This window comes from Protopterus annectens, chromosome 7.part1, assembly GCF_019279795.1.
Source record: "Protopterus annectens isolate FY-2018-M chromosome 7.part1, PAN1.0, whole genome shotgun sequence".
NCBI lineage: Eukaryota > Metazoa > Chordata > Ceratodontiformes > Protopteridae > Protopterus > Protopterus annectens.
Window position 1 is genome coordinate 541,107,879 of NC_056740.1, and position 23,277 is coordinate 541,131,155.

Sequence of the window (23,277 nt, forward strand, 5' to 3'; positions counted from 1 at the left end):
ATAATGCAAAAATGGGGGTTCCCAGACATAGATCTCTTTGCCTCCCCACTAAATTGCCAACTACAAAAATTCTGCACAAGGACTTATCACACACAAGCATGGAAAGTGGATGCTCTTTCATTCAGCTGGAAAAGCCTAAACGTTTATGCCTTCCCACCACTGCCTCTCCTTTCAAAGGTACTCCTAAAAGCCAGACAAGACAAACCACAGATGATTCTGATTTCTCCAGACTGGCCACGCCAGCATTGGTACCCAATCTTAAAGAACTTAGCTCAAGGCCCACCTTGGATTTCGCCTCAAATTCCACACCTTCTGACTCAGCAAAACAATCAGATACTGCACAGTCAGCTCAAAACCTTAAACCTGGCTGCATGGCAAATTCATTAGCCAAACAGACAACTTCTCTCTCTAAAGCTGTTATGGGTGTCATTTTGGAGGCCAGGAGGCCTAGCACCAGGAAATCTTATTCAGAAAAGTGGAAGAGGTTCTGTGCCTGGAACCAGGCTCAAAACCTTGATCCTCTGGTCCCTAACATTCCTCAGATACTACAATACTTGACTGAGATGTTGGACAAAGAACTTTCCTTCTCATCCATTAAGATTCACGCTTCTGCCATCTCGGCTCATTACAACACAGATCCTCCTATTTTTTCTCACCCTTTGCTAAAGCAGTATCTCAGAGGGGCTAAAAACATAAGACTGCCCCAGAGAGCACCAACACCAACTTGGGACCTCAATTTCGTTTTGGAAAAGCTAATTTTGCCTCCTTTTGAACCAGCCAATTCAGCAGAGTTAAATATATATCATGGAAAACTGCTCTGCTTCTGGCAATAACCTCAGCATGAAGAGTCTCAGAACTGCAGGCACTAATGGCAGTGGAGCCTTTTATCATTTTCCACCAGGACAGGGTTTCTTTAAGAACAAACCCTACCTTTATGCCTAAGGTGGTTTCCAGTGTGGCTCTTCACCAATCTATTCACTTGCCAACATTTTATCCAAATCCCCAAAATAAAGGGGAGAGACTTCTACATTCCTTGGACATACACAGGCAATTGTGCTTCTACTTGGACAAAACAAAAGCTTTCAGAAAATCTGAACAATTGTTTGTATCATATGCTGTAGGATCACAGGGAAAGGCTATTTCAAAACAGACCATTTCAAAGTGGATAGGACACTGTATCTGGCTCTGCTACACACAAAATGTGAAACGTTTACCTAGTAATATTAGACCACATTCCACCAGGGCAACTGCCACTTCTACTGAATTCCGTAGAGGAGTACCTACCAAAGATATCTTGGAAGCTACAACTTGGAGTTCAGTGCACACCTTTACCAAGCATTACCATTTGCCTCTTTATTCTAGATCCAGAGCTGGCTTTGCCACTGCAGTGCTGTAGGGCCTCATAGCCACACCAAATCCTCTATAGAGCCAGCCACCCAAACTCAGCTTTGGGATTCTACCCAAGTGTAATGACTGCAGCAGTGAAACACAGTGAACATAGTACAGTTTTGTGCCTACCATAAATGTAGATGTTCGAGTGTCTTCACTACTGCAGTCCAGGTTACCCACCCGCCAGCCCCTCTTTCTTATCTGGGACTAACCTGTACTACCTATGTGGTGTATTTGCTGGTTAATGAAGGTTTTATTTTTACCTTTTTTATGTTTTATTAGCAATATGTATTGCCTACCATTTTTGGGGCCACCTGACATTTGGGGCAAGAAAAACTGAAGACAATGGCGTTGGCTGCTTCTTATATACCCCTGGCGCACTGACGTCAGGGAAGAGGCGACAGCAACTGACGCCGGACCAAGACTTTGGAACTCAGGCTGACTGTGGGCCCGCCTGACTGCAGTATAAACCCAAGTGTAATGACTGCAGCAGTGAAGACACTCGAACATCTACATTTATGGTAGGTACAAAACTGTACTTCGTGTTTCACTGTTGCAGTCATTACATTTGAGTTATCTGCTTGCAGTAGCCCTCAGTCGGCCTGATTAACAAAGTCTTGGGTCCTACGTTGGTTGCTGTCTCTTCTTCCATGATGTCAGGTCATCAGGGGTATGAATCATGCAGCCGACATCATTACATCAGTCTTTCTTGCCGTGTGGTGCCCGAAGCAGAAGCAGTTCGCAAGTCCCCTGTCAGCCGACTCCTGAAATTTTCGTTTTCGAGTTTCAGAACCGAAGTCTTCAACTAAAACTTTTTCTTGCTCTAATCCGATGTTAGTAAAAGTAAATAATTGCATTTCTTGTGGAAAGCAAATACCTCATAAAGATTTTCAATCGCACTGTATTCCTTGCCTAGGCCCTGACCACAACATACCTCACTGTCGGTTTTGTGTTTTATTTAAACCACGAACTATCTGTCGGTATATTTGTGCTTCTAAATATTTTGGTGCTCGGTTCAGTTACCCTGATATGTCTTCGGTAAGCCATTCGACTACCGACATTCTGAAAAAACACAAAGGTAAAGACAGGGACAGGCCGACCAGTTCACCGGTACTCAGTGAGGCACTTTCGCAGCCCTTGATACCCACTACTTCAGATTTGCAGGCCTCTACTGAGACCCATTCGGAGTCCCGTATGCCACGAAATGCTTCAACTGTGGAACCTGTGAATGTCTCTACCTTGGATGGGTCCAGAACTGCTGTGCAGGCACTGGCTTCTGAGGGTGTATTCAGTCCTACTGACTTGCATATTAAACTAACGCCATCTTCTTCTTCAAGGCCTAAAACTCAAACCATGCCTAGAAAACTGACACCCAGACCCGCATGGTCAGGCCTCTATGCCTAAAAAATGAATGATAAGAATGACTGAAGATCTTATTACTTTAATCAGGGGAAGCCAACCTTCCCCCACTAAGAGACCTAGGACTGAGTTTGCTTATGATACTTCTGACCAGGATTCTGAAATTTCTGTTTCCTCTGACCAGGATTTACCCTTATCTACCTATGAGGATTCTGATGTTGATGACTCTATTCCCAATGCTTCTCCCCCGCCAGAGGATTTCTCTCTTGGTGAAACCTTGCATACTCTCAGGGAGCATTTTCATTGAGAAAGTCAGGATTTCTCTGATTCTAAAAAGAGGCTTAAGGATTTCTTACTCCTGCCCCAGCACAGGCCTTTAGTTATACCCCCTTCATGGGTTCATAGGTAGGTACTAAGCTATCGGACGTGGGGCCTATACAAGCCCAGCCAAAAGGTACCCTGGCTTTTGCCACCCAAGAAAATTATTTTCCTGTGCCACTGTCGAGCAGAGCCACAGAGGTGATCCCCAGGGTGAATTTCCTATTTCCCATCCAATCATCAAGATTTTTCTTGGAGTGCTAATGAGGAGCTTTGTTTGATATAGATAGGTAGTTTATTCCAGAGTATGGGAAGTGTCTGAGACAGGAATCTGTCCCTCCGGCATGTTCTGTTTATTGTGGTGACAAGGTTTAGGTCCCTAGAGCATGTAGCTCGGAGAGATATGGATTTCTTTAAGTGGAGCATGTCCAGCAGCTCTGGGTTTGACATAGCTTTGTATGTTAGGCAGAGATCACTTCTGAGTAGGCGATATGCGACGGAGTAAAGCTGGAGTTTTTTGAGATAGGCTGCGTAGGGCATCTGTTTGAGGCCGGTAATCATCTCTGTGAGGTATTTCTGCAGCCTTTCCAGTGCTTGTAGATGTCTTGTGAGGTACATACCAAAAGGGGCATTGTACTCTATAATGGGTCTGAGTGATGAGTAGAGGGGAACAATGACCTCTCTTTTTCTGGATGAGAATCCTTTTGTGATGAGGTGTGCCACGTAGAATGATTTCCTGACTACTGTGGTGATGTGATTATCAAAGGAGAGACTACTGTCCACCTGTGTCCCAAGGTCTCATCACACTTTCTGTGTTAAGTATACTACCGCCTATGTTGTAGTTCATGGGTACAGAGGTTTTACCAAAGGGGATGACAGTGCACGTTTTGGCATTGAACTTGAGGCCATGGCTTTGACACCAGACATCTGTCTCAGTGAGGCCCTTTTGTAGGATGTCCACATCGTTAGGAGTTTCGATTATGGCTCTTAGTTTGAAGTCATCTGAGAACTTCGTTAGCCAAAGACCTTCTGTGTTAGCCTCTACTTCAGAGAAGTAGATACCAAACAGGACTGAACCTGTGGGTACTCTACTTGTCACTGGTCTGAAGTCGGATTTGGAGTCTGCTACTTTCACAATGTGGGTTCTGTCAGTGAGCCAGTTGGCCAACCCATCTTGTGACATAGGGGTTTATACCTAGTTTAGTGAGTTTATCTATAATTCCAGACTGGGGAATGGTGTCAAAAGCCTTGGCAAGATCTAGATAGGCTGTGTGAGCTACCTTACCCTTGTCTACGGCTTTGGTGACTGCTTCAAAGAAGTCTATCAGGTTTAAGAGACATGATCTACCTTTTACAAACCCGAACTGGGTGAGGTCCAGAGTTTGGAGATTACCAATGTCTTTGTTTATAAGTTCCATGATGATACGTTCCATGGCCTTGCAGACCAGGCTCGTCAGGCTAATGGGGTGGTAGTTCCCGGGGTCTGTGGTGGCTCCCCCCATGTGGAGTGGGATAACCGTCGATGTGCGCCATTCAGCAGGCACAAAGCCTGAGGTGAGGTGTTGATTAAACATGGTTCTTAGGTGGGGTGCCTGTTTGTTCTATAGTTCATGTAGAACGCAGCCTGGGATGTTGTCTGGTCCCATGGATGCTGTGTGGTTTTTACCTGTGCAGCCATGATTACAGGAACTTTGCATTCTTCCGGTATAGAGATGGGCTCTTTAGGGGGTGAGAGGGGGGGTAAAGTTAGCACTGAACCTATCTGCCAGGATGTTGGCAATATCAATTGGGTCTGTATATTTAGTGCCATTGTGCTGTAACTCAGAGCAGATCCGAGTGCTGTCATTGAGATTCTTGACATAGCTATAGAATGCTTTGTGGTTGTCTTTAGAATCAGTGGTGATTTTGTTTTCGTAGGTAGATTTGGAAGATTTTATCAGGGATCACAACTTCTTACTGAGGCTGACCAGGGAGCTCCTCCACTCATGGGATTTCTTTTGCAACAGTTTCTTTCTTCTGCTGTAGTTTTATGGCAGGGATCCACCAGATTGGCTTCCTTTTTTGCAGGATAGCGTCTTGGTTCTGTTTGGGATAGCACGATCCATGCACTCATGTAAGTGCTTATAAAGTGCAATTGTGTAGGGTTCAGTAGTCGTAACTGTATTTTCCATCTGCATGGGTGTCATGAAGTGCACCACTTCTGTCTTAAGAAGCATGAAGTTGGCTTTGGAGAAATTTTTTACCATGGTTTCCTTAATGGGGGGAGGCAGGATGTGAATATCTAGGGTAATTAGCTTATGGTCGGATTGGACCAATGAGGCATTGACTTCAGGCATGGAACACCGGTCACTCATGTTGGTAATGACTAGATCTAGGATGTTGTTGCCCCTGGCGGGGTTGTGGATAAGTTGATCCAGGGCATTGGAGTTTATGAATTCCAGAAAGCGTTGAGCGAGGGAGTTGGGACATGAGTAGTTTTCCCAGTTAATGGTGGGGTAGTTGAAATCGCCCATTATTAGGGTATTTGGTTGAACCCTAATATTTTCCAGTACATCAAGAAAAGAGGAGTGGGAATCCTAGGGCATGGTGGGTGATCTGTAGCAAGCTACAATTTAGATTGCAGTTTTGCCCAGAGTTAGTTGCACTTGGATAACCTTGGCTGCATTATGTTGAGCAACTAGCCTGAAAGTGCGGATATCCTTAGTGAATATGGACACACCTCTGCCTTTGGTGTTCTGGTCCAGATAACATGGCCGAAAAGTGTGGTATGAGTTATAGCCTGGTAGTACAGGGGTGCTCTCTGGAGCCTTGAACCAGGTCTCAGTCACTGCACAGATATCTATCTGCTCCATTTTAAGGAGTGTATTGAGTGAGTGCATTTTGAGATTTAGACTTCTAGCATTGAGTAGCATCACCCTCAGTTTTTGCTTGCCTGTTCCGGTTACGGTGGTGAATTTGTTATTTGAACCTTGCCTACAAAAGGCACAATAGGGGCGGCAAGAACCTTAGCCAGTATCCGGAATCCCAGGGATGACAGGTGCAGGCCATCTCTGGCAAAGCATCTTGGTCTGTCGACCATGTCATCCCAGGCAGACAGATACTGGATCCCTTTAGAATGGCAGCAGAAGTTTAGCCAATTGTTGAAGTCAATCATTTTGTCCTTGTACTGCGGCATCATTCTGGGTGATGGCAGGATGCTACTCAGGGCTAGGGTCATACCTGCCTGGGCTACAAGATCGGAGAGCTCTTCCATGCCTCTTTTCATGTAGTCCAGGGAGGTATGTCTCAGGTCGTTCACACCAACATGGACAGTGACAGAGTCATATTTGTACTTGTTGTGGAGTGACCTGAGTGCGTGGGTTATGTGGTGGATCCTGGCACAGGACAGGCAGCTGACAGTAACCTTCTCCTTGTTTAGCCTGGTGAGTGGGACATCAGTATGCCTGACTATAGAGTCACCTATGACTAGTGTGTTGGGTACGTTTTGCCTTATTGGCTGTGATTGAGAGGCACACTGAGTCTGCGGGCTATGTGTCATTTGGGTTGTGTTGGGGGTGGAGGTTGCTTGCATTTCTGCTTTGGAGAGGTCTCTGTTGCTTGAGCAGATTATTATTGAGAGCCTCCGCAAATGTTTTTGTGTTTCTAGGTGTGGATTTTGGTGGTGTAGATTTAGTGAGACTATGTGATGTGTGGTGTGGTGCAAGTGTTTACCTTCTCCTCTTGACTGTCAAGTTCAGTCTTGATTGGAGAGAGTTTTACTTCCAGTTTGGCTAGATAAGTGAATCTCTCTCAGGTTGTAGTGTTGGGTGGTAGGAGGAGAGGGTTATCTGTGTACATGAGGGAATTTCTACATTGCCCCAAGATGCCAGATTCATCAGATAGACTGGAGAGAACACTGGGAGTTTCACCCCTGGACATGCCTGAATAAAAAACTATTTTCATCTAGATAAGTGAGAAAAGTGAGTACAAGAGCTGTTTTTTCTAAGCAAGTGAGGAAAGTAAGTACCAAAACTGTTTTCCTCTAGGTAATGAGGAAGGTTGAGTGCTGTAGTAATTAGTAGGTTATTTAGTGCTTACAAGTTCTGAACAAGTGCTGATCACGAATAAGCAAATTCAAGTGCTAAAACTAAGAATCTGTATCTGGACTAAACTAGTTACAGTAAAGGGGGGAAACAAGTGCAAATGCGGGCTTTTAAATCAGAAAGTTGAGAGAGATGGAAAAACTGCCCAAACGGCCATTAACTACAATTTCTGGGTCAGAACCACTCCTTGTGTGGTAGATGGGTTACCTAGTGCTTACCACTCCCACTGATGAGCTAGAAGGCTTCCCTCCAACACAGAAAGCTTGGGGGGGCTCAGAAGCTTGCATACAGTCTTGGATACAGCAAATCTGAATTTGGACTACAGTAGTTACAGGAAAGGCATTTTTATATATATATATATATATATATATATATATATATATATATATATATATATATATACATATATACATATATATATATATATATATATATATATATATACATATATACATACACACACACACACACACACACACACACACACAAATAGCTGTCCTGATGCCTTATCGGAATCTAGCATGGCCCCTGACTATTTACCTCCTGCTTCCAGAAAACCTGATGGATATTACAGGGTTTCTGACTCTCAAGTTCCTTTTCAAAAATCCTACTGCGAATCCTGAAACAGTTTCACATGGACCTAAGGGCATTACAGCTACTACTGCCAAAAATCCTACCCCCTCTGATATAGACTCCAGGGCGCTGAATAGATGGGGTAAGAAGGCATACGCTTCTGCAACTTTGGCCATTAGGGTCTTAAACTGCCAGTTTCATATGTTAAAGTATCACCAGCATACTATTGGTTTGCCTAAACAGAAAATGATGTTGATTCCTGATTGTGTTGAAAATAAGGATTTACAGGATTTACTGCATTCAGCTGAACAAGTTGGAAAACATACATTGCAACATGGTTTGATTCACTAGAGGCATCTTGCAGAGCTGTTGTAACTGGGTCTGTACTTAGAAGGCATTCTTGGCTTAAGGAGCAATCCTTGCCAGATCATGTTAAAGCGAATTTACTGGATGCTTCCTTAAACCAGGACTGCCTGTTTGGCAACAAGGCCGAATAAGTTCTTAACGATGGAGGAAAAAGCTAAATCTATGCAACTGTTAAAGATTTTTTACAAGTACAACCCCCAAGAATTGGTCCTTTCCTGCCTCTTCCAGACCTTCTCAGTCCAAACTTAGATCCAGCAGAGCACCCAGGCTTCAGTCCCAGGGGATGCACAGGACTAAGCAGTTGGGGGGCCTCCACTTCCAAATCTGGGAGAAATAAAACTCCCCCCTATGGTAAACTGTCTCTATGACTTCTTTTTAAAACTTCCAAGCACTTCTCAACTGACTGCCCCTTTTGGGGGGAAAAATTGAACTTCATGCAAAGAACTGGGGACTCGTTACCCAGGGCAAATGGGTTTTAAACATAGTGTCCCAAGGATACAGATTTCACTTCCACACATTACCAACTCCAAGCAGTTGGCCAGATCTACCTCCAAATCAGTGGGCAGAGGCCCAAATGCAAGTACTCCCTCTCTTTTAAGCATAGGGGCTATTCAGTTTCAGTTGGTACCAGAAGAAGAAAAGGGACAAGGTTTCTTCTTGAGATTTTTCCGGGTACCCAGAAAAGACAATTCATGACGTCCTATCCTGGACCTGCCTATTCTAAACACCTTTTTGGTCATTCCGGAATTCAAGATGCTGACTTTTCACCAGTTGCTTCCTATGCTAAGCAAAGATGCCTGGTTGGCAACACTAAATTTAATGGAAGCATACCTGAACATCCCAATCAGGGAATCTTGCAGAAGATACCTACGCCTCAAAGCAGGCTACACGCACTATCAGTTCTCTGCACTGCCCTTTGTGAATACCCTGGGTGCAGTAGATAAGCCAAAGTGACTAGCTCCAGTCATTGCATTTTGCAGGCAAAGAAATATTGAAATATACCAATACCTGGATGATTGTCTAATTCAGGCAGAAATCTGGACATACTTTTGAATCATCTGGCTTTTGTACAAAGGGTGCTAACTTGTCTGGGGTACACCATAAACGTAAATAAATCACACCTGGTACCCTGTCAACAAATTATATTCCTGGGAGGAAGCTTGACTACAACTTTCCAGATAGCTTTCCTCTCACCAGAGAAACAAATTCACTTGACAGCCTACTTCAGACAAGTGGCCACAAAAACCCTGCTATCTACGAGGCATATACTACAAGCCTTGTGGTTCATGGCCGCATGCATTCTTCTAATTCTATATGCAAGACTGCATATGAGGAAACTACAATGGTATCTAAAAAGCCTATGGTGTCAACATTCTCAGGATCTAGAAGCAATGATTCCTATCATTCCTTGTCTGCACCTAGAGTCCCTTTGGTGGGCAGAGGCCTGCCACCAAAACAAAGGACTACCATTCACACTAAGCCCTGCTGCCCAAAACCTAACAACAAACGTATTAAGACTATGCATGGGGGCACACCTGACAGGGAAGTGCATTCAGGGCAAGTAGAACCCAATTCAAATGCACCTTCACATCAATCATAAATGTTAGCAGTACAGAATGCTCTGACAGCCTTCAAAGACCACATTCTTCCAGGACAATTAATGGTAAAGACGGGCAACACCACTGTTATGTGGTACATAAACAAGCAGGGGGAGTACACATTCTTACCCCCCTCTGCAGACTAGCCATGGCATTGTGGAACACAGGCTTGAGCTACCAAGTGCATCTACAAGCTCAATTCCTGCCAGGAAAACTAAATACACTGGCAGACAGACTAAGCAGAAACCTCATGGACCCACACAAGTGGAAACTGGAACAAAGGATTTTCAACATGTTGACAAGCAAATGGGGGAGCCCAGATATAGACCCGTTTGCCTCCCCACAGAACTATCAATTGGAAAGATTTTGCGCAAGGGCTCCCCACAGACAAGCTTGGAATGTGGATGCTCTGTCCTTCAGATGGAAAAACCTATCAGTTTATGCCTTTTGTCCTTTGCCTCTGCTCTCCAAAGTACTACTAAAGATCAAACAAGACAAACCAAGGATGATTTTGATTGCACCAGCCTGGCCATGCCAATACTGGTACCCCCTCCTGCACAGTGTCTCACTGTTGGCCCGATGGCACCTGCCTCAGATCCCTACCCTGCTGTCTCAGCAGGAGATCCGGATTCCGCACCCTCAGCTTCAAACACTGAACCTAGCAGCCTGCCTAATTACCTAAGCTGTCCTTTACCATCCCTTAGCAAACCAGTGATAGATGTCATTTTAGAGGCAAGTGGGCCTAGTTCTAGAAAATCTTATGCTGAAAAATGGAAAAGATTCTGTGCCTGGAACCAATCTCAAGGGATGAGCACAGCAGTGCCCAATTTACCTCAAATTTTACAATACTTAACTGAGATGCTTCACAAGGGCCTGTCTTTATCCTCCATTAAAATCCACGCCTCAGCCATTTCAGCTCATTATAACACAGAACCTGCCCTTTTCTCTCCTCCACTTCTCAAGCAGTTCCTCAGAGGGGCCAAAAATTTAAGACCACCCAGGAGAGCTCCAACTCCAGCCCGGGACCTTAACTTTGTATTGGAGAAACTCACCCTTCCTCCTTTCGAGCCAGCTGCTACTGCAGATTTAAAATTCCTTTCTTGGAAAACCGCTTCCCTTTTAGCCATCACTTCAGAAAAAAGGTATCTGAATTGCAGGCCCTTATGGCAGTGGTGCCTTTCATAATCTTTCATGCAGACAGGGTGTCCCTCAGGACCAGTCCCTCTTTCATGCCAAAGGTGGTATCCAGTGTGGCCTTTAATCAGTCCATTCATTTGCCAACCTTCTTTCCTAATCCACAGAACAAAGGGGAATGGATACTGCACTCCGTAGATGTGCACAGACAACTTAGATTCTACTTGGACAGGACTAAACCTCAAAGGAAATCAGAACAACTGATGGTGGCAATTGCTGCAGGGACAGAGGGGAAGGCTATTTCAAAGCAAAATATTTCCAAATGGATGGGCCATTGCATTCATTTCTGCTATAAGCACCATGAAAAACCTATCCCACAGGGGATCAGACCCCACTCAACCAGAGCTGCAGCTACTGCTACAGCCTTTCTCAGAGGCGTACCTACCAGGGACATCTTAGAAGCTGCTACCTGGAGTTCTGTACATACTTTCACCAAGCATTACCATTTGCCAATTTGCTCTAAATCTAGAGCTGGCTTTGCCACTACAGTTTTGCAGGGCCTTATAGCTGGTCCTAATGCTATCTAAATTCCTCCTCCCATCCTTAGCTTTGGGAATCTACCCAAATGTAATGAATGCAACAGTGAAACACGAAGAACATAGTACAGTTGTGTACACTTACCATAAATGTGGATGTTCGAGTGTATTCACTGTTGCAGTCCTGGTTACCCTCCCTCCAGCCCCCTGACTTTTTTTGGCTGTACCTCTTTTCTCTTTTTCAATACTTAAAAGCTTTTTGGTGTATTTGCTTTTTTGTTTGAGGTTTAACCTTGTATATTTGTAGATATAATTGCTTCCCATTAGGGGGGACACCTGACATCTGCGGCAAGAAAAACTGATGTAATGGCATCGGCCGCATGTTTTATACCCCTGATGTCACGGAAGAAGGGACAGCAACCGATGTAGGACCCAAGACTTTGTAATCAGGCTGACTGAGGGCTACTGCAAGCAGATAACCCAAATGTGATGACTGCAACAGTGAATACACTCGATCATCTACATTTATGGTAAGTGTACACAACTGTACTTTTCCACTCTTCGGACCCCAGCTTTGGATCCGACGGTGGTGTCACCAGTTTTGAGATTTTTCATATTGGAGTCTAGATCATCTACTTCTTTGTCCACCTGCTCCTCCAGGAGTCTTTCAGATGATGATGTAGAGCGGGTGGTGAAGATTGCTACACACACCGTCCCTGGCTAAATTGCTTTCACCTCTGGGCCCAAAGGCATTGGTGCCTCCTGTCTCCACTCCACTTTTGTTGATTCCTCCTCCAATTACTCTAGAATCTTTGGAGCCGGAGGCTATGGATCCGATTGTAGTGGAACTGTCGGCCCAGAGACCCTTGCCGGCTTCTTCGTTCCCGACTTCAGCTCTGGAGTCCTCTGCTCCATCCTGTGCTGAGATATCTGGGAGCCGATGCTCTCCAGTCGGCTCGGGGGGGGGGGGTGTCAGCACGGTATGTCTTCCAATCCGACTCTCCCTCTTGGTGCTTCAGCTTGGTTGAGCTCGACATCTACCTCTGCCTCGGAACCTCTTCCTCCTCCTCAGAGCCAGCAACCGATGTAGGACCCAAGACTTTGTTAATCAGGCCGACTGAGGGCTACTGCAAGCAGATAACCCAAATGTAATTACTGCAACAGTGAATACACTCAAACATCTACATTTATGGCAAGTGTACACGGCCTTAAAAGCATCTTGCAGGGCTGCTGTCACTGGGTCTGCACTGAGAAGGCATGCTTGGCTGAAGGAACAAGTCTTGCCAGACCATGTCAAAGCAAAATTACTAGATGCTCCATTAAATCAGGATCGTTTGTTTGGCACAAAAGCAGAAGTTATCCTAAAAAAGATGGAAGAAAAAGCTAAATCTATGCAAACTGTCAAAATATTTCTTACAGGTGCAGCCACCTAAATTCAGTAGGCATTGACCTTCAAAAATCTGGTCCTTTCCAGTCCCTGCCAGGCTTTCAGTCCAAACCCAGGGGAAACAGACCACCAAGACTACAGTCTCTGGGTATGCAAAGATCTAAACAATGGAGTGTTCCCATCTCAAAAACAGGTAGTGGTAAGCCACCCCTTTATGGAAAAAGTTCACAATGACTTTCCAGTTATCCTTCCCTGCCATGCCTAAGTACTTGCACTCCTAGGAGGAAAACTCGCCCCCATGCAAAAAACTGGATGTCCATTACTCAGGACCAATGGGTTCTAAACATTGTATCCCAGGGATACAGATTCTACTTCCACTCACTGCCAACCCCAAGCGGGTTGCCAGACCTTCCTCCAAACCATTGGGCAGAGGCTCAAAAGCAAGTACTTTCCCATCTCCATATCAGGGCTATTCAACCTGTTCCAGTAGAACAAAGGGGACAGGGTTTCTACTCCAGACTGTTCCTGGTGCCCAGAAAAGAGAGCTCTTGGCGCCCTATCCTGGATCTATCAATTCTCTCACCTTTCTGGTGGTCCCAAAATTCAAAATGCTTAACACTGCAACAGCTTCTTCCTATGCTAGCCAAGGATACCTGGTTAGTCACCCTAGACTTAAAAGAAGCTGATATGCACATCCCCATAAGGGTGTCTTGCAGGAAATATCTATGTTTCAGGGCAGACTGTATGCACTATCAGTTCTCTGCACTTCCCTTTGGCTTGTCTACTGCACCCAGAGTATTCACAAAGTGCCTGGCTCCAGCCATTGCGTACTGCAGGCAGAGAAATATTCACATTTACCCATACTTGGACGATTGCCTGATTCAAGTGGACAGTCAGGAATTGCTACTTCAGCGCCTGGCATTTGTTAAAAGACTTCTAACTTCACTGGGATACACCATCAATGAAAAGAAATCACAACTGGTGCCCAGCCAACAAATTGTATTCCTGGGAGCAAGCTTGAACACAACCTCCCAGATGGCATTCCTCACTCCAGAAAAGCAGGTCCATTTGACAAACTACTTCAAACTAATGGCCACCAAAACCTAGCTATCTGCAAGGAAAATACTGCAAGCCCTAAGGTTCATGCCCTCATGCATTATGCTAATTCCATATGTAAGACTGCATATGAGGAAACTTCAGTGGTACATAAAAAGTCTCTGGTGTCAACATTCTCACGACCTGGAAACAGTGATTCCTATCATACCTTGTCTAAGGGCAGAATTTCTTTTGTGGGCAGAAGCATGCAACCACAATAAGGGACTTCCTTTCACTCAACCCCTCGCTCCCCAAACCCTGACAACAGACTATGGATGGGAGGCTCACATGGCAGCAAATGTATTCAAGGCAAATGGAGCCCAGAACACATTCCCCTGCATATCAATCAAAAAGAGATGCTAGCTGTACAGAATGCTCTGACAGCCTTCAAATACCTTATCCTTCCAGGACAGCTCCTGATAAAGACAGACAACACTACAGTTGTGGTACATGAACAAGTAGGGTGAACTCATTCTTACCCACTTTGCAGGTTAGCCATGGTCCTGTGGAACACAGCCTTGAGCAACCAAGTGCACCTACAAGCGCAATTCCTGCTAGGCAAGCAAAATTCACTGGCAGACGACTTGAGCAGAAATCTACTGGACCCTCAATGTAAACTGGAACCAACTCATTCAAACTTCTAATCAAGAGGTGGGGAACACCGGAGGTTGACCTTTTTGCTTCCCCCCCAAAACCACCAATTGAGCAAAGTCTACACCAGGAACCCTCACAATTTTTGCCTTCCCTCCTCTCAACAGTAATACTCAAGATCAAACAGGTCAGGCCAAGGGGAATCCTTATTTATTTTACATTTGTTGACCGGGATAGTCCGACTGGATGCATGTACATTTTCAGCGGAGGCCCGGGGAGAAAAGCTCCAAGGGTAAGCAGATACAGCATTACATAATACCAGCATTACAAATTACAAACAGACTATTTACAGAGATTACATAAGTAAACAAGTTAAACTAGTTCCACAGGTTAGAGTTAATCCCAAACGTAAATCAGGATTAAATTAAATTACACAGTAAGATGGTTAACAGATTTTTACACATTCTAGAGAGAGTTAGCCAGGCTTGATACATTGACATAGCCAGTTAAGTGACAAATGTTGTTTGAGTCTAGTTTTAAATTGACCTAAGGTGGAAAGTAAGGTAATATCAGCTGGAAGAGAGTTCCAGGCTCTACTTACAGAGTTTGCAAAGAGAGAACCACCGGCTGTGTTATTAATTTTGCTAGTCTGAATTAGTAGTTTGTTAGAGGATCAAAGCGGTCTAGGATTGTTATAGGGGTGATAATATATATATATATTTTAATATTCTCTTTATTGCAAATTTTCAGTAAATACATTTACATGAATCGGGGTGATAATATTTTTGAGTGCAGGAGTATTGTCTGGATTATAGAGGATTTTATAGGCCATAATCAGTTGGTTATACTGGATTAGGCTTGGTAGTTCAAGCCACCCAAGCTGATTTAGATTGATGCAATGATGTGTCCTAAAAGGCAGCCCAGTGGCAAACCTGGCAATGTGGTTGTAGCAAATTGAGAGTTTAAGGACAGTCTTGTTTAAATTCGAGAGTAGAGGGGATGCATACAGAAGGGTTGAAAGAAGGTGAGAGCGAGCTATGGCAGTTTTAGCTGGAGGGGTTAGGAAGGCTTTTATTCTGTAAAGTGACCCTAGTTTTTTATTGATGGTTTTGATAGTTTGGTTAACATGTATGTCAAATTTTAGATTATTGTCTGTGATGACACCTAATAGTTTTGTAGATGGGTCAGGGGAGATTATTGCGCCATCATTTGATTTTATGGTAAAGGTGAAAGCGGTAGACCTACGTGTTCGTGAAAATAACAGCATTTTAGTTTTTTTGGGATTTAGGATCAGACGATATTCAGAAAGCCAGTTTTCTATTGTATTAAAGGTGGTCTGGGTAGCTGACCATAACTCTACTGGAGATGTGGCTGAGCAAATCAGAGTAGAGTCATCAGCATATTGGATACAGCTGACTTTTGGGATGACAGTATAAAGGTCGTTAATGAAGATGGAGAACAGCAAGGGCCCTAGTATAGAGCCTTGTGGTACTCCAAGGGTGTTAGGTAGAAGGTTAGAGAGTTTGTTCTGCCAGAGGGCAGCCTGCTGTCGACCATTCAGGTAGGATTGAAACCATTGGAGGGCTCCAGTATCTAGACAGAATGTTTGCAGGGTGTGGATTAAAAGTTGATCAACCGTATTGAATGCCTTGGAAAGGCACCAGACTGGCCATGCCAGCACTGGTACCCACTCCTACCCAGTCTGACATCAGTGCCACCATGGCACCTATGTTAGACACCTTCCCTGCTGTCTCAGCAGGAGGGACAGATTTTGCATCCACAGCTGCAAACCCTAAACCTTGCAGCCTGGCTTATCCCCTGAGTACACCACTAGCATCCCTCAACAAACAGGTGATGAAAGACATCCTTGAGGCCAGAAGGCCAAGTACTAGGAAATCCTATGCTGAAAAGTGAAAAATATATTGTTCTTGGAGTCTGTTTCAAGGAAAGGACACAGCTGTGCCCACCTTACCTCAAATCCTTGATTACCTAGCAGAGCTTCTCCACAGAGGCCTATCCTTCTCATCCATTAAGATTCATACCTCTGCCATCTCAGCTCATTGTAATACTGAGCCCACCTCTCCCTTCTCACCCTCTCATAAAACAGTTCCTGAGAGCAGCTAACAGTTTAAGGCCCCCTAGGAGAGCTCCCACCCCAGCCTGGGACCTTAACTTTGTACTGGAAAAGCACACACTTCCCCCTTTTGAACCTGCTGCTTCAGCAGAGGTAAAATTCCTCTCTTGGAAAACAGCCTTACCTCTAGCCATCACTTCAGGAAGAAGAGTGTCTGAGTTACAGGCACTAATGGCGGTGGGGACCCTTCATTATTTTCCATGCTGACAGAGTTTCCCTCAGGACTATAACCCATCCTTTATGCCCAAGGTGGTATCCAGTGTGGCTTTAAACCAATCCATCCATTTACCAACCTTTTTCCCTAATCCTCAGAATAAAGGCGAAAGGATCCTGCACTCCTTGGATGTGCACAGACAGCTCAGGTTCTACCTTGACAGGACTAAGCCTTTCAGAAAATTTGACCAGCTGCTAGTCAGCTTTGCTACAGGGGCAGAGGGCAAAGCCATTTTGAAGCAAACCATTTCCAAATGGATAGCGCAGTGCATCAGTGTCTGCTATAAGGACCATGGAAAACCTACCCCTCAGGGGATTAGAACTCATTCCACTTGAGCTACTTCAACCTCTACAGCATTTCTCAGGGGAGTCCCTACCAGGGAGCTGCAGCCTGGAGTTCTGTACACACCTTCACCAAGCATTACCACTTACCTAACTTTTCTAAATCCAGAGCTGGATTTGCTACAGCAGTCTTACAAGGCTTGCTAGCCAGCCCTAACACTTCTTGACTGCCTCCACCCTTCCTCAGCTTTGGGAATCAACCCAAGTGTGATGACTGCAACAGTGAAGCACGAAGAACATAGTACAGTTGTGTACACTTACCATAAATGTAGATGTTCGAGTGTATTCACTGTTGCAGTCCTGGTTTCCCTCCCTCCAGCCCCCTGGCTTTCTCTGTCCTTTCTACTTATCCTCTTTATGGCCATCTTTTATGGCAGGGGTATTTACTTCTTACTGGAGGTGTTCCACACCATGTAATAGCTTCCTATTATGGGAGCTTCTGACATCTGGGGCAAGAAAAACTGATGTAATGGCATCGGCTGCATGTTTTATACCCCTGACTACCTGACGTCATGGAAGAGGTGACAGCATCCAACGCAGAAATCCCAAGACTCTGGTATTCGGGCCAACTGAGGGCTACCTGCAGGCAGATAACCCAAGTGTGATGACTGCAACAGTGACTACACTCTAACATATACATTTATGGTAAGTGTACACAACTGTACTTTCTTAACACAGCTGTCTTTTTTCTTGTATTCCTACCTCTCCACCCCTTTTAGTGTGCTCTCTGCCCCACTGACTGGAGATTAGCCTGCTCCACAGCCAGTAAGCCCTTTCTTTCCATGTCATCAAGGAGAGGGGCCATCATTCAACCAGCAGTCACAGGTGATTTCAAAGTTTTATCATTGGGTTGCCCAGTTACCCCCCGATCCCTAATGCACCTTACCTGCAAGGCATAGGGGAGGGACATGCAGTAGGATGACAGTGGAAGCTATTTCTTCACTTCCGTAATGGGTATTTCCTTCAAGCATCACCGATCCACCTTCCCAGAGCATGGTTATTACCACCCATAGTGCACCACACCCCTTCACTCTCTCCAGCGCAAAAGATGCCAGTCGAATCTGTCACATTTGATGCAGTCAGGAGTCTGTCCCATGCACCATGAAGCCAGACACATCGTTGTTTCTTTTAACTTATCCTGTACTATAAAAGAAAAGTGTTTTCTCAAGAAGGAATGATTAAAAAATGGGCAAATATATGTAAGGTAGAGTGTTCGCTAAATGTAGAGTGATCTGCATTCATACTTTGCTACTCACTGTAATTCTGTTTTTAATGTGTGGAGTTTGCTTCAGAAATCCTCTTTCTTTTTCAATCAGCTGATCTTTGACTGGTGTGTGTGCTGCAGTTGCAGCTTGTGCTTGTCAGATTCTTTTTACATTGAGCAGGTGGCTGGGCTGGGCATGAACCTTGTGGGAGGTATGATCTACTCCTCATCGATTAGCAGAGTTATCGTTTGAGTACTTAGACTTGCCATAGTCCTAGTGTGTGTGTTGTCTAGGAGGGAGCTGCAGTATCATGCAAAGTATACAGTTTTTAAAACATTTGCCTTGTAATCTGTAGGCACCCCTTTTAGTGTGTAAAGAATTCCTGTGTAATTGCAAAGAATTCCTGTGTAATTGCAGATGCAAAGACTCAAGTTTATACCAGTTTTGTAACGTCCGCACTTACTTTGGTGAAAATTGCAAAAAATTTGCTCTGGTTATCTTGATCTGCAGGCTAATACTTTTTAAAAGCTGCATAGAAAGAACTGTTATGATGCAAAGAATATTTGTTTGTCTCCATAAATTGTCTGTGTTCTTTGTGTTACCACATGCTAAGTCTGTTTTATTTCTTGTACAGACCCCCCACAAACAAAAGTGAGGAAAGTCCCTCCTGGTTTGCCTTCATCTGTGAGTATTGAATTATCTGTCTCATTGTGCCTTGTAAATGGGCAAAGAATGTGTAAAGGACAGTATTTACTTAGCTGTCATAGAAAAGGCTGTTACGTTGCCTCTGAAAAGTCCATACTAAGTAGCGTTAACTTCATTTGATATTTTTCTGATGTTGGATTCACATTTAAGGCTTAATTTTGTGTATTTTTGGCAAAGATCCACTTCTGTTCTCTTCCATATCCCCATTTTGCTGTCCCAGCCATTTGAATTCCTCTCCTGGGATGTGCTGTAGGACAGGAGCTGTCAAGACACATATTCAGTACAGGTCTTTTGATGTTTAATTAGTCATTATGTTGCTGAACAGGAGGACAGACAGAGATTAATAGCTGCGAATCTTAGAAATTTACATTTGTAATAATCCCGGTGGAGCCCAAGACATTAAGATTCGGAGGACATAAACAGCGCAGCTTGGCTCAGTAGGGCTGAGGTTATTAATATGCATAAATAACCAAGTCAGATGTTCATTGTCAAACCCTGGTGGATTTTAAAGCCTTCATTAAGCCTTTCCTAACTTGAGCCTAGCATCAGAAGGCTTTCAGGCAACTAGTTTGTTGATCCCTCTTTGCTCAAAAATTTATCCTTTGAGAATAAAGGGCTTTGATGAAAAAAGGTTAGGAAGGCTTTTTGTGGAAAAAAGTCATTAATGGATGTGATAATCTAATGCTATCAGGGTGTTCTGTGGTATTAAATGTGCTTTATTCTTTAGAGGAAGAAAATTGTTTGTAAATGAACCTGCGTTAAAAAAATCTTTGTGAGTGTAAAACCTGATGTATTGAGAGAAGACAGATAGTTATGCTTTCCCCTTCTTTAACCAGAGCAAACATGAAGGGGGGAGGGTTGGGAGATGTCAGGCTGCCTTGCAGGATACATCTCTTTGTTGTGTAAATGGATGTAGGACTTTTATTTGGCAGTACTTAACACATGGACGCAGGTGCACTTGGATGACTCATAACTCAGAGCGCTATAAGCTGAATGGAACCAGCTACTGAAATCTCAGCAGTAGTGAGACAGTGAAATGAGGCTTTGCTTTTTCATTCTGTATTAAGTCTGAATTTCCAAAGCTATCTGGTAGGATTTTACCCCTCCTTCAGGGGAAAAAAGTATAGCATGGGTCAGAAAATAAGTTGTTGACCTTTTGTACCAGATGGGGTGAATTGGTTCATAGAGCCTGGGCAGATGTGCTCTGAACATGTATGCTACCTGGAATCTGGGACTGCAGCTGCAGGCACGCTTAAAAGCTTTTGCTTGCATAAGCACTTGGCTCCCACTAGAGGCTGAATAGTTGTTTGATAAAATGAACACAATGCCTTCAATCAGAATTCCCCAGGCTATGAATATTTTTCAGAAGCTAAGAATAGTTTTGTAATTTACATTTTAACACTTGCTTGTTTATGCAGGGTAGTTTACAAAAATATTTTTGCTAGATAAACAAAATTATATTACCAGCTTGCACAGTAACAAAAATGTATATTGCAGTGTGTTTTCTGTGATGTATGCTGTGTAATGCTGACCAGGTAATGAAAGTTGAATTGCTTTTTTGTTTTTTGTTTTTTTTTGAAGGGGGGGGGGGGCTGTGATGTACAGCAGGCAGATCTGTAAATGTGGCCCTGTTAGCTTGAGAGGAGTTTGTGTGTGTGTTATTTATAGCAGTGGAATATACTAAACTTAGGGTGCTAACAGAATAGTTAGTGTTTTTCCTTACAAACACAAGGTACAGAGTTTGATTCTTACCTTTGGGTTCAGCAATGGCCCAAAAGGGCAGATAGCGTAGTACTAACCTATGAACCTGTATACATTAGGTGATGCTGTTCTTTTTATATCCTGCCTGAGTGCATACATTTTAGAATTTGTTCACCTTTTTAGAACTGCTTTGAGTTTTGCCTGCAGTTATATTGTAGGCTTCTTTACTTAGCAGGTGGGGAATGTATGAGAAGACAATGTTATGCTCAGCTTGATTTCGTATCCTTTGTGTGCTTTTAATAGATAATTGTAAGCTGTGTTAGCTGACTCTAAATCTTAATATGAAGTGTTCAGTTCTGAGTTTTATTGACAGTGCTTGTTTTAGTGTTTGGAGTTCTCTCATCTCTTTTGCAGACAGTAAGTGCATCAAGTTGAGTGGAGGGTTTATCAGCGCTACCCCTCTGTCTTACTTAAATACATTTGCATATGCACTTGTTTGAAAATAAGTGCCTTATGATATAGGTAGCTAGGTATGCAAGACAGTTTTTCCCTACTTGGACAGCTGTCAGAGGTGTGTTAAGATAATTCCTTGGTTGATATAATGGTAACCCCATGGAGTAATGATGCATCTCTGGCCAGAATGTTTTTATTCATTCATTCATGGTTTACTGACCATGTTAGCGCCACTAGGTTAGCATATTCTTATTCAGAGGAGGCCCTGGTTGTTGGTCACACTGACTACAAAAAATATGGGGAGGACATTTGGGAACTTTCCCCTACCCTTTTCAATAGATGCTGTGGGAGCTTTTACATTCAGCTGAGCTGTATCAACCCAAACAGACAGGATCCAGGTTTAACATCTTGTCCGTAGGATAGCACAGTTAGTCATCTGACCTGTTGTCAGAATAGAACCCACACATAGCCTTTGATCTCTCAGCACCAAAGGGAAGTGTACCACCTGTTGAGCAGCTGATATTGCTAACTAGGCCAAGGGCGGCCACGGTGGTGCAGAGGTGAGCATTGCCGCCTCACAGCAAGAGGTTCTCCGGTTCGATCCTTGGCTGGGGTGCCTTCTGTGCGGCGTCTGTATGTCCTCCCTGTGGTCACGTGGGTGGGTTTCCTCTGGGTGCTCTGGTTTCCTCCCACATCCCAAAGACATGCTGTAGGTGGATTGGATATTCTAAATTGGCCCTAGGTGTGTGTGTGCATGTGTGTGCCTTCTGTGGAAGGTTGTGCGCCAGGCTGGCAACTCGACACCATGAAACTCCACTGCCAGTCATGAGCGGACAGGTGATCCACTGTGGCGACCCCTAGCCGGGAAAAGCCGAAAGAAGTAGTAGTTTGCATTGTAGGCCAAAAAACAGTGTGTTCATTTTTGAAACAGAAGTGTCATCAGTATAAATATATTGCTTTCTTATTACTTGAGGAAAATCTGGCATGATGTATTGTTTGCATCCAAGGCTATGTGGATTGCAGATGTGGCTTTTGTTGAACTATCAGTTCTTAGCCTAATACAGTTGTATGACACGTGAGTTTAGGTCTGTTGTAAAAGTACAGACTTTTCATAATAGATAGTGAAGATATAAAGACATTGAACTTGTTCCAGGAAACTTTCTCAATACTTTCCTGCTTAAGCACAAGGAAGGATTACAGTTAGTTCATAAGTGACCAGGTTGCTCTGTGCAAGCAGCTTGTAAAGTCAGTGTGCATCCTATAATTAAGCCAAGTGAGTTGATTGCCTTCTAGGTATGATTGAGATGCATTCAAGACAGTACGGGGCTGTCAGGTGTGCTAGTTAGTCTCACACTGTGTAAAGAAGTAGCTGTTAGCTGCAGCTGTTTGCATTTCACAGACAAGTACATACACAAGTGTGTGTTCATTTTGTAGTACTTTAAATTGCTCCCGGCTTTGGTACCACATCCTCGACTGACATCACTGTTTTATTAATTATTCATGATGCCATTTGATGTCCTGTTTCTGAATGCCTGAATACAAGCTAGCATTAGCTGCTGTCACTGAACTGCAGCACCAAGTTTGTGAAGCTGTCAGAACAAGTTCTCACTTGCCGTTGAGAATCAGTAGTAGTTCCAACTTATGTTGGTATGTAAGCTGCTGTGGACTGTTTTTCAGCTGACGTTATGCGCTAAAACTGGCAGTAGATGTTAGTGAGGTTAGAAACAAAAAAATATTTTATTGTACATTTGCTAATCAGTTGCATCTCTGTTTAGAAGAGCCCTTTTTAGCCAGCTTCCACAAGAGCTGCTAATACTCTTGTAGGCCCAAAGTAATGTTACATAATACCAGAAACAAGAAGACCCTTTTTTATTTTTTTAGAAAAAACTCTCAAAACAAAACTAAAATGGAAAGTGACAGTTGTGGTTTCTGAAAAAAGAAAATTTCCTTAAGGTAGTGTGGTTCCAAGATCGAAGGCTCTCATGAACAAGACTCCTTTGTTTTTGACAAGTCTTTTCTGTGGTTTATGGTACATATAGAACTTGAACAGTAGGAGAGAATTACATGTCAGTTTAATGTTAACTTATGAGCACAGA

At 43.8% G+C, this 23,277-nt stretch overlaps 1 protein-coding gene across 3 annotated transcripts in view; it reads left to right on the forward strand.

The window, feature by feature from the left end:
• TCF12 (transcription factor 12) overlaps positions 1-23,277 on the forward strand; it is a 1,980,472-nt gene that overhangs the window by 1,249,679 nt on the left and 707,516 nt on the right. For all 3 annotated transcript variants that reach the window (XM_044078972.1, XM_044078971.1, XM_044078973.1), the window contains exon 8: positions 18,957-19,006. In XM_044078972.1, coding sequence (XP_043934907.1) covers positions 18,957-19,006 — 50 coding nt within the window. The remainder of the gene's footprint in view (positions 1-18,956; positions 19,007-23,277) is intronic.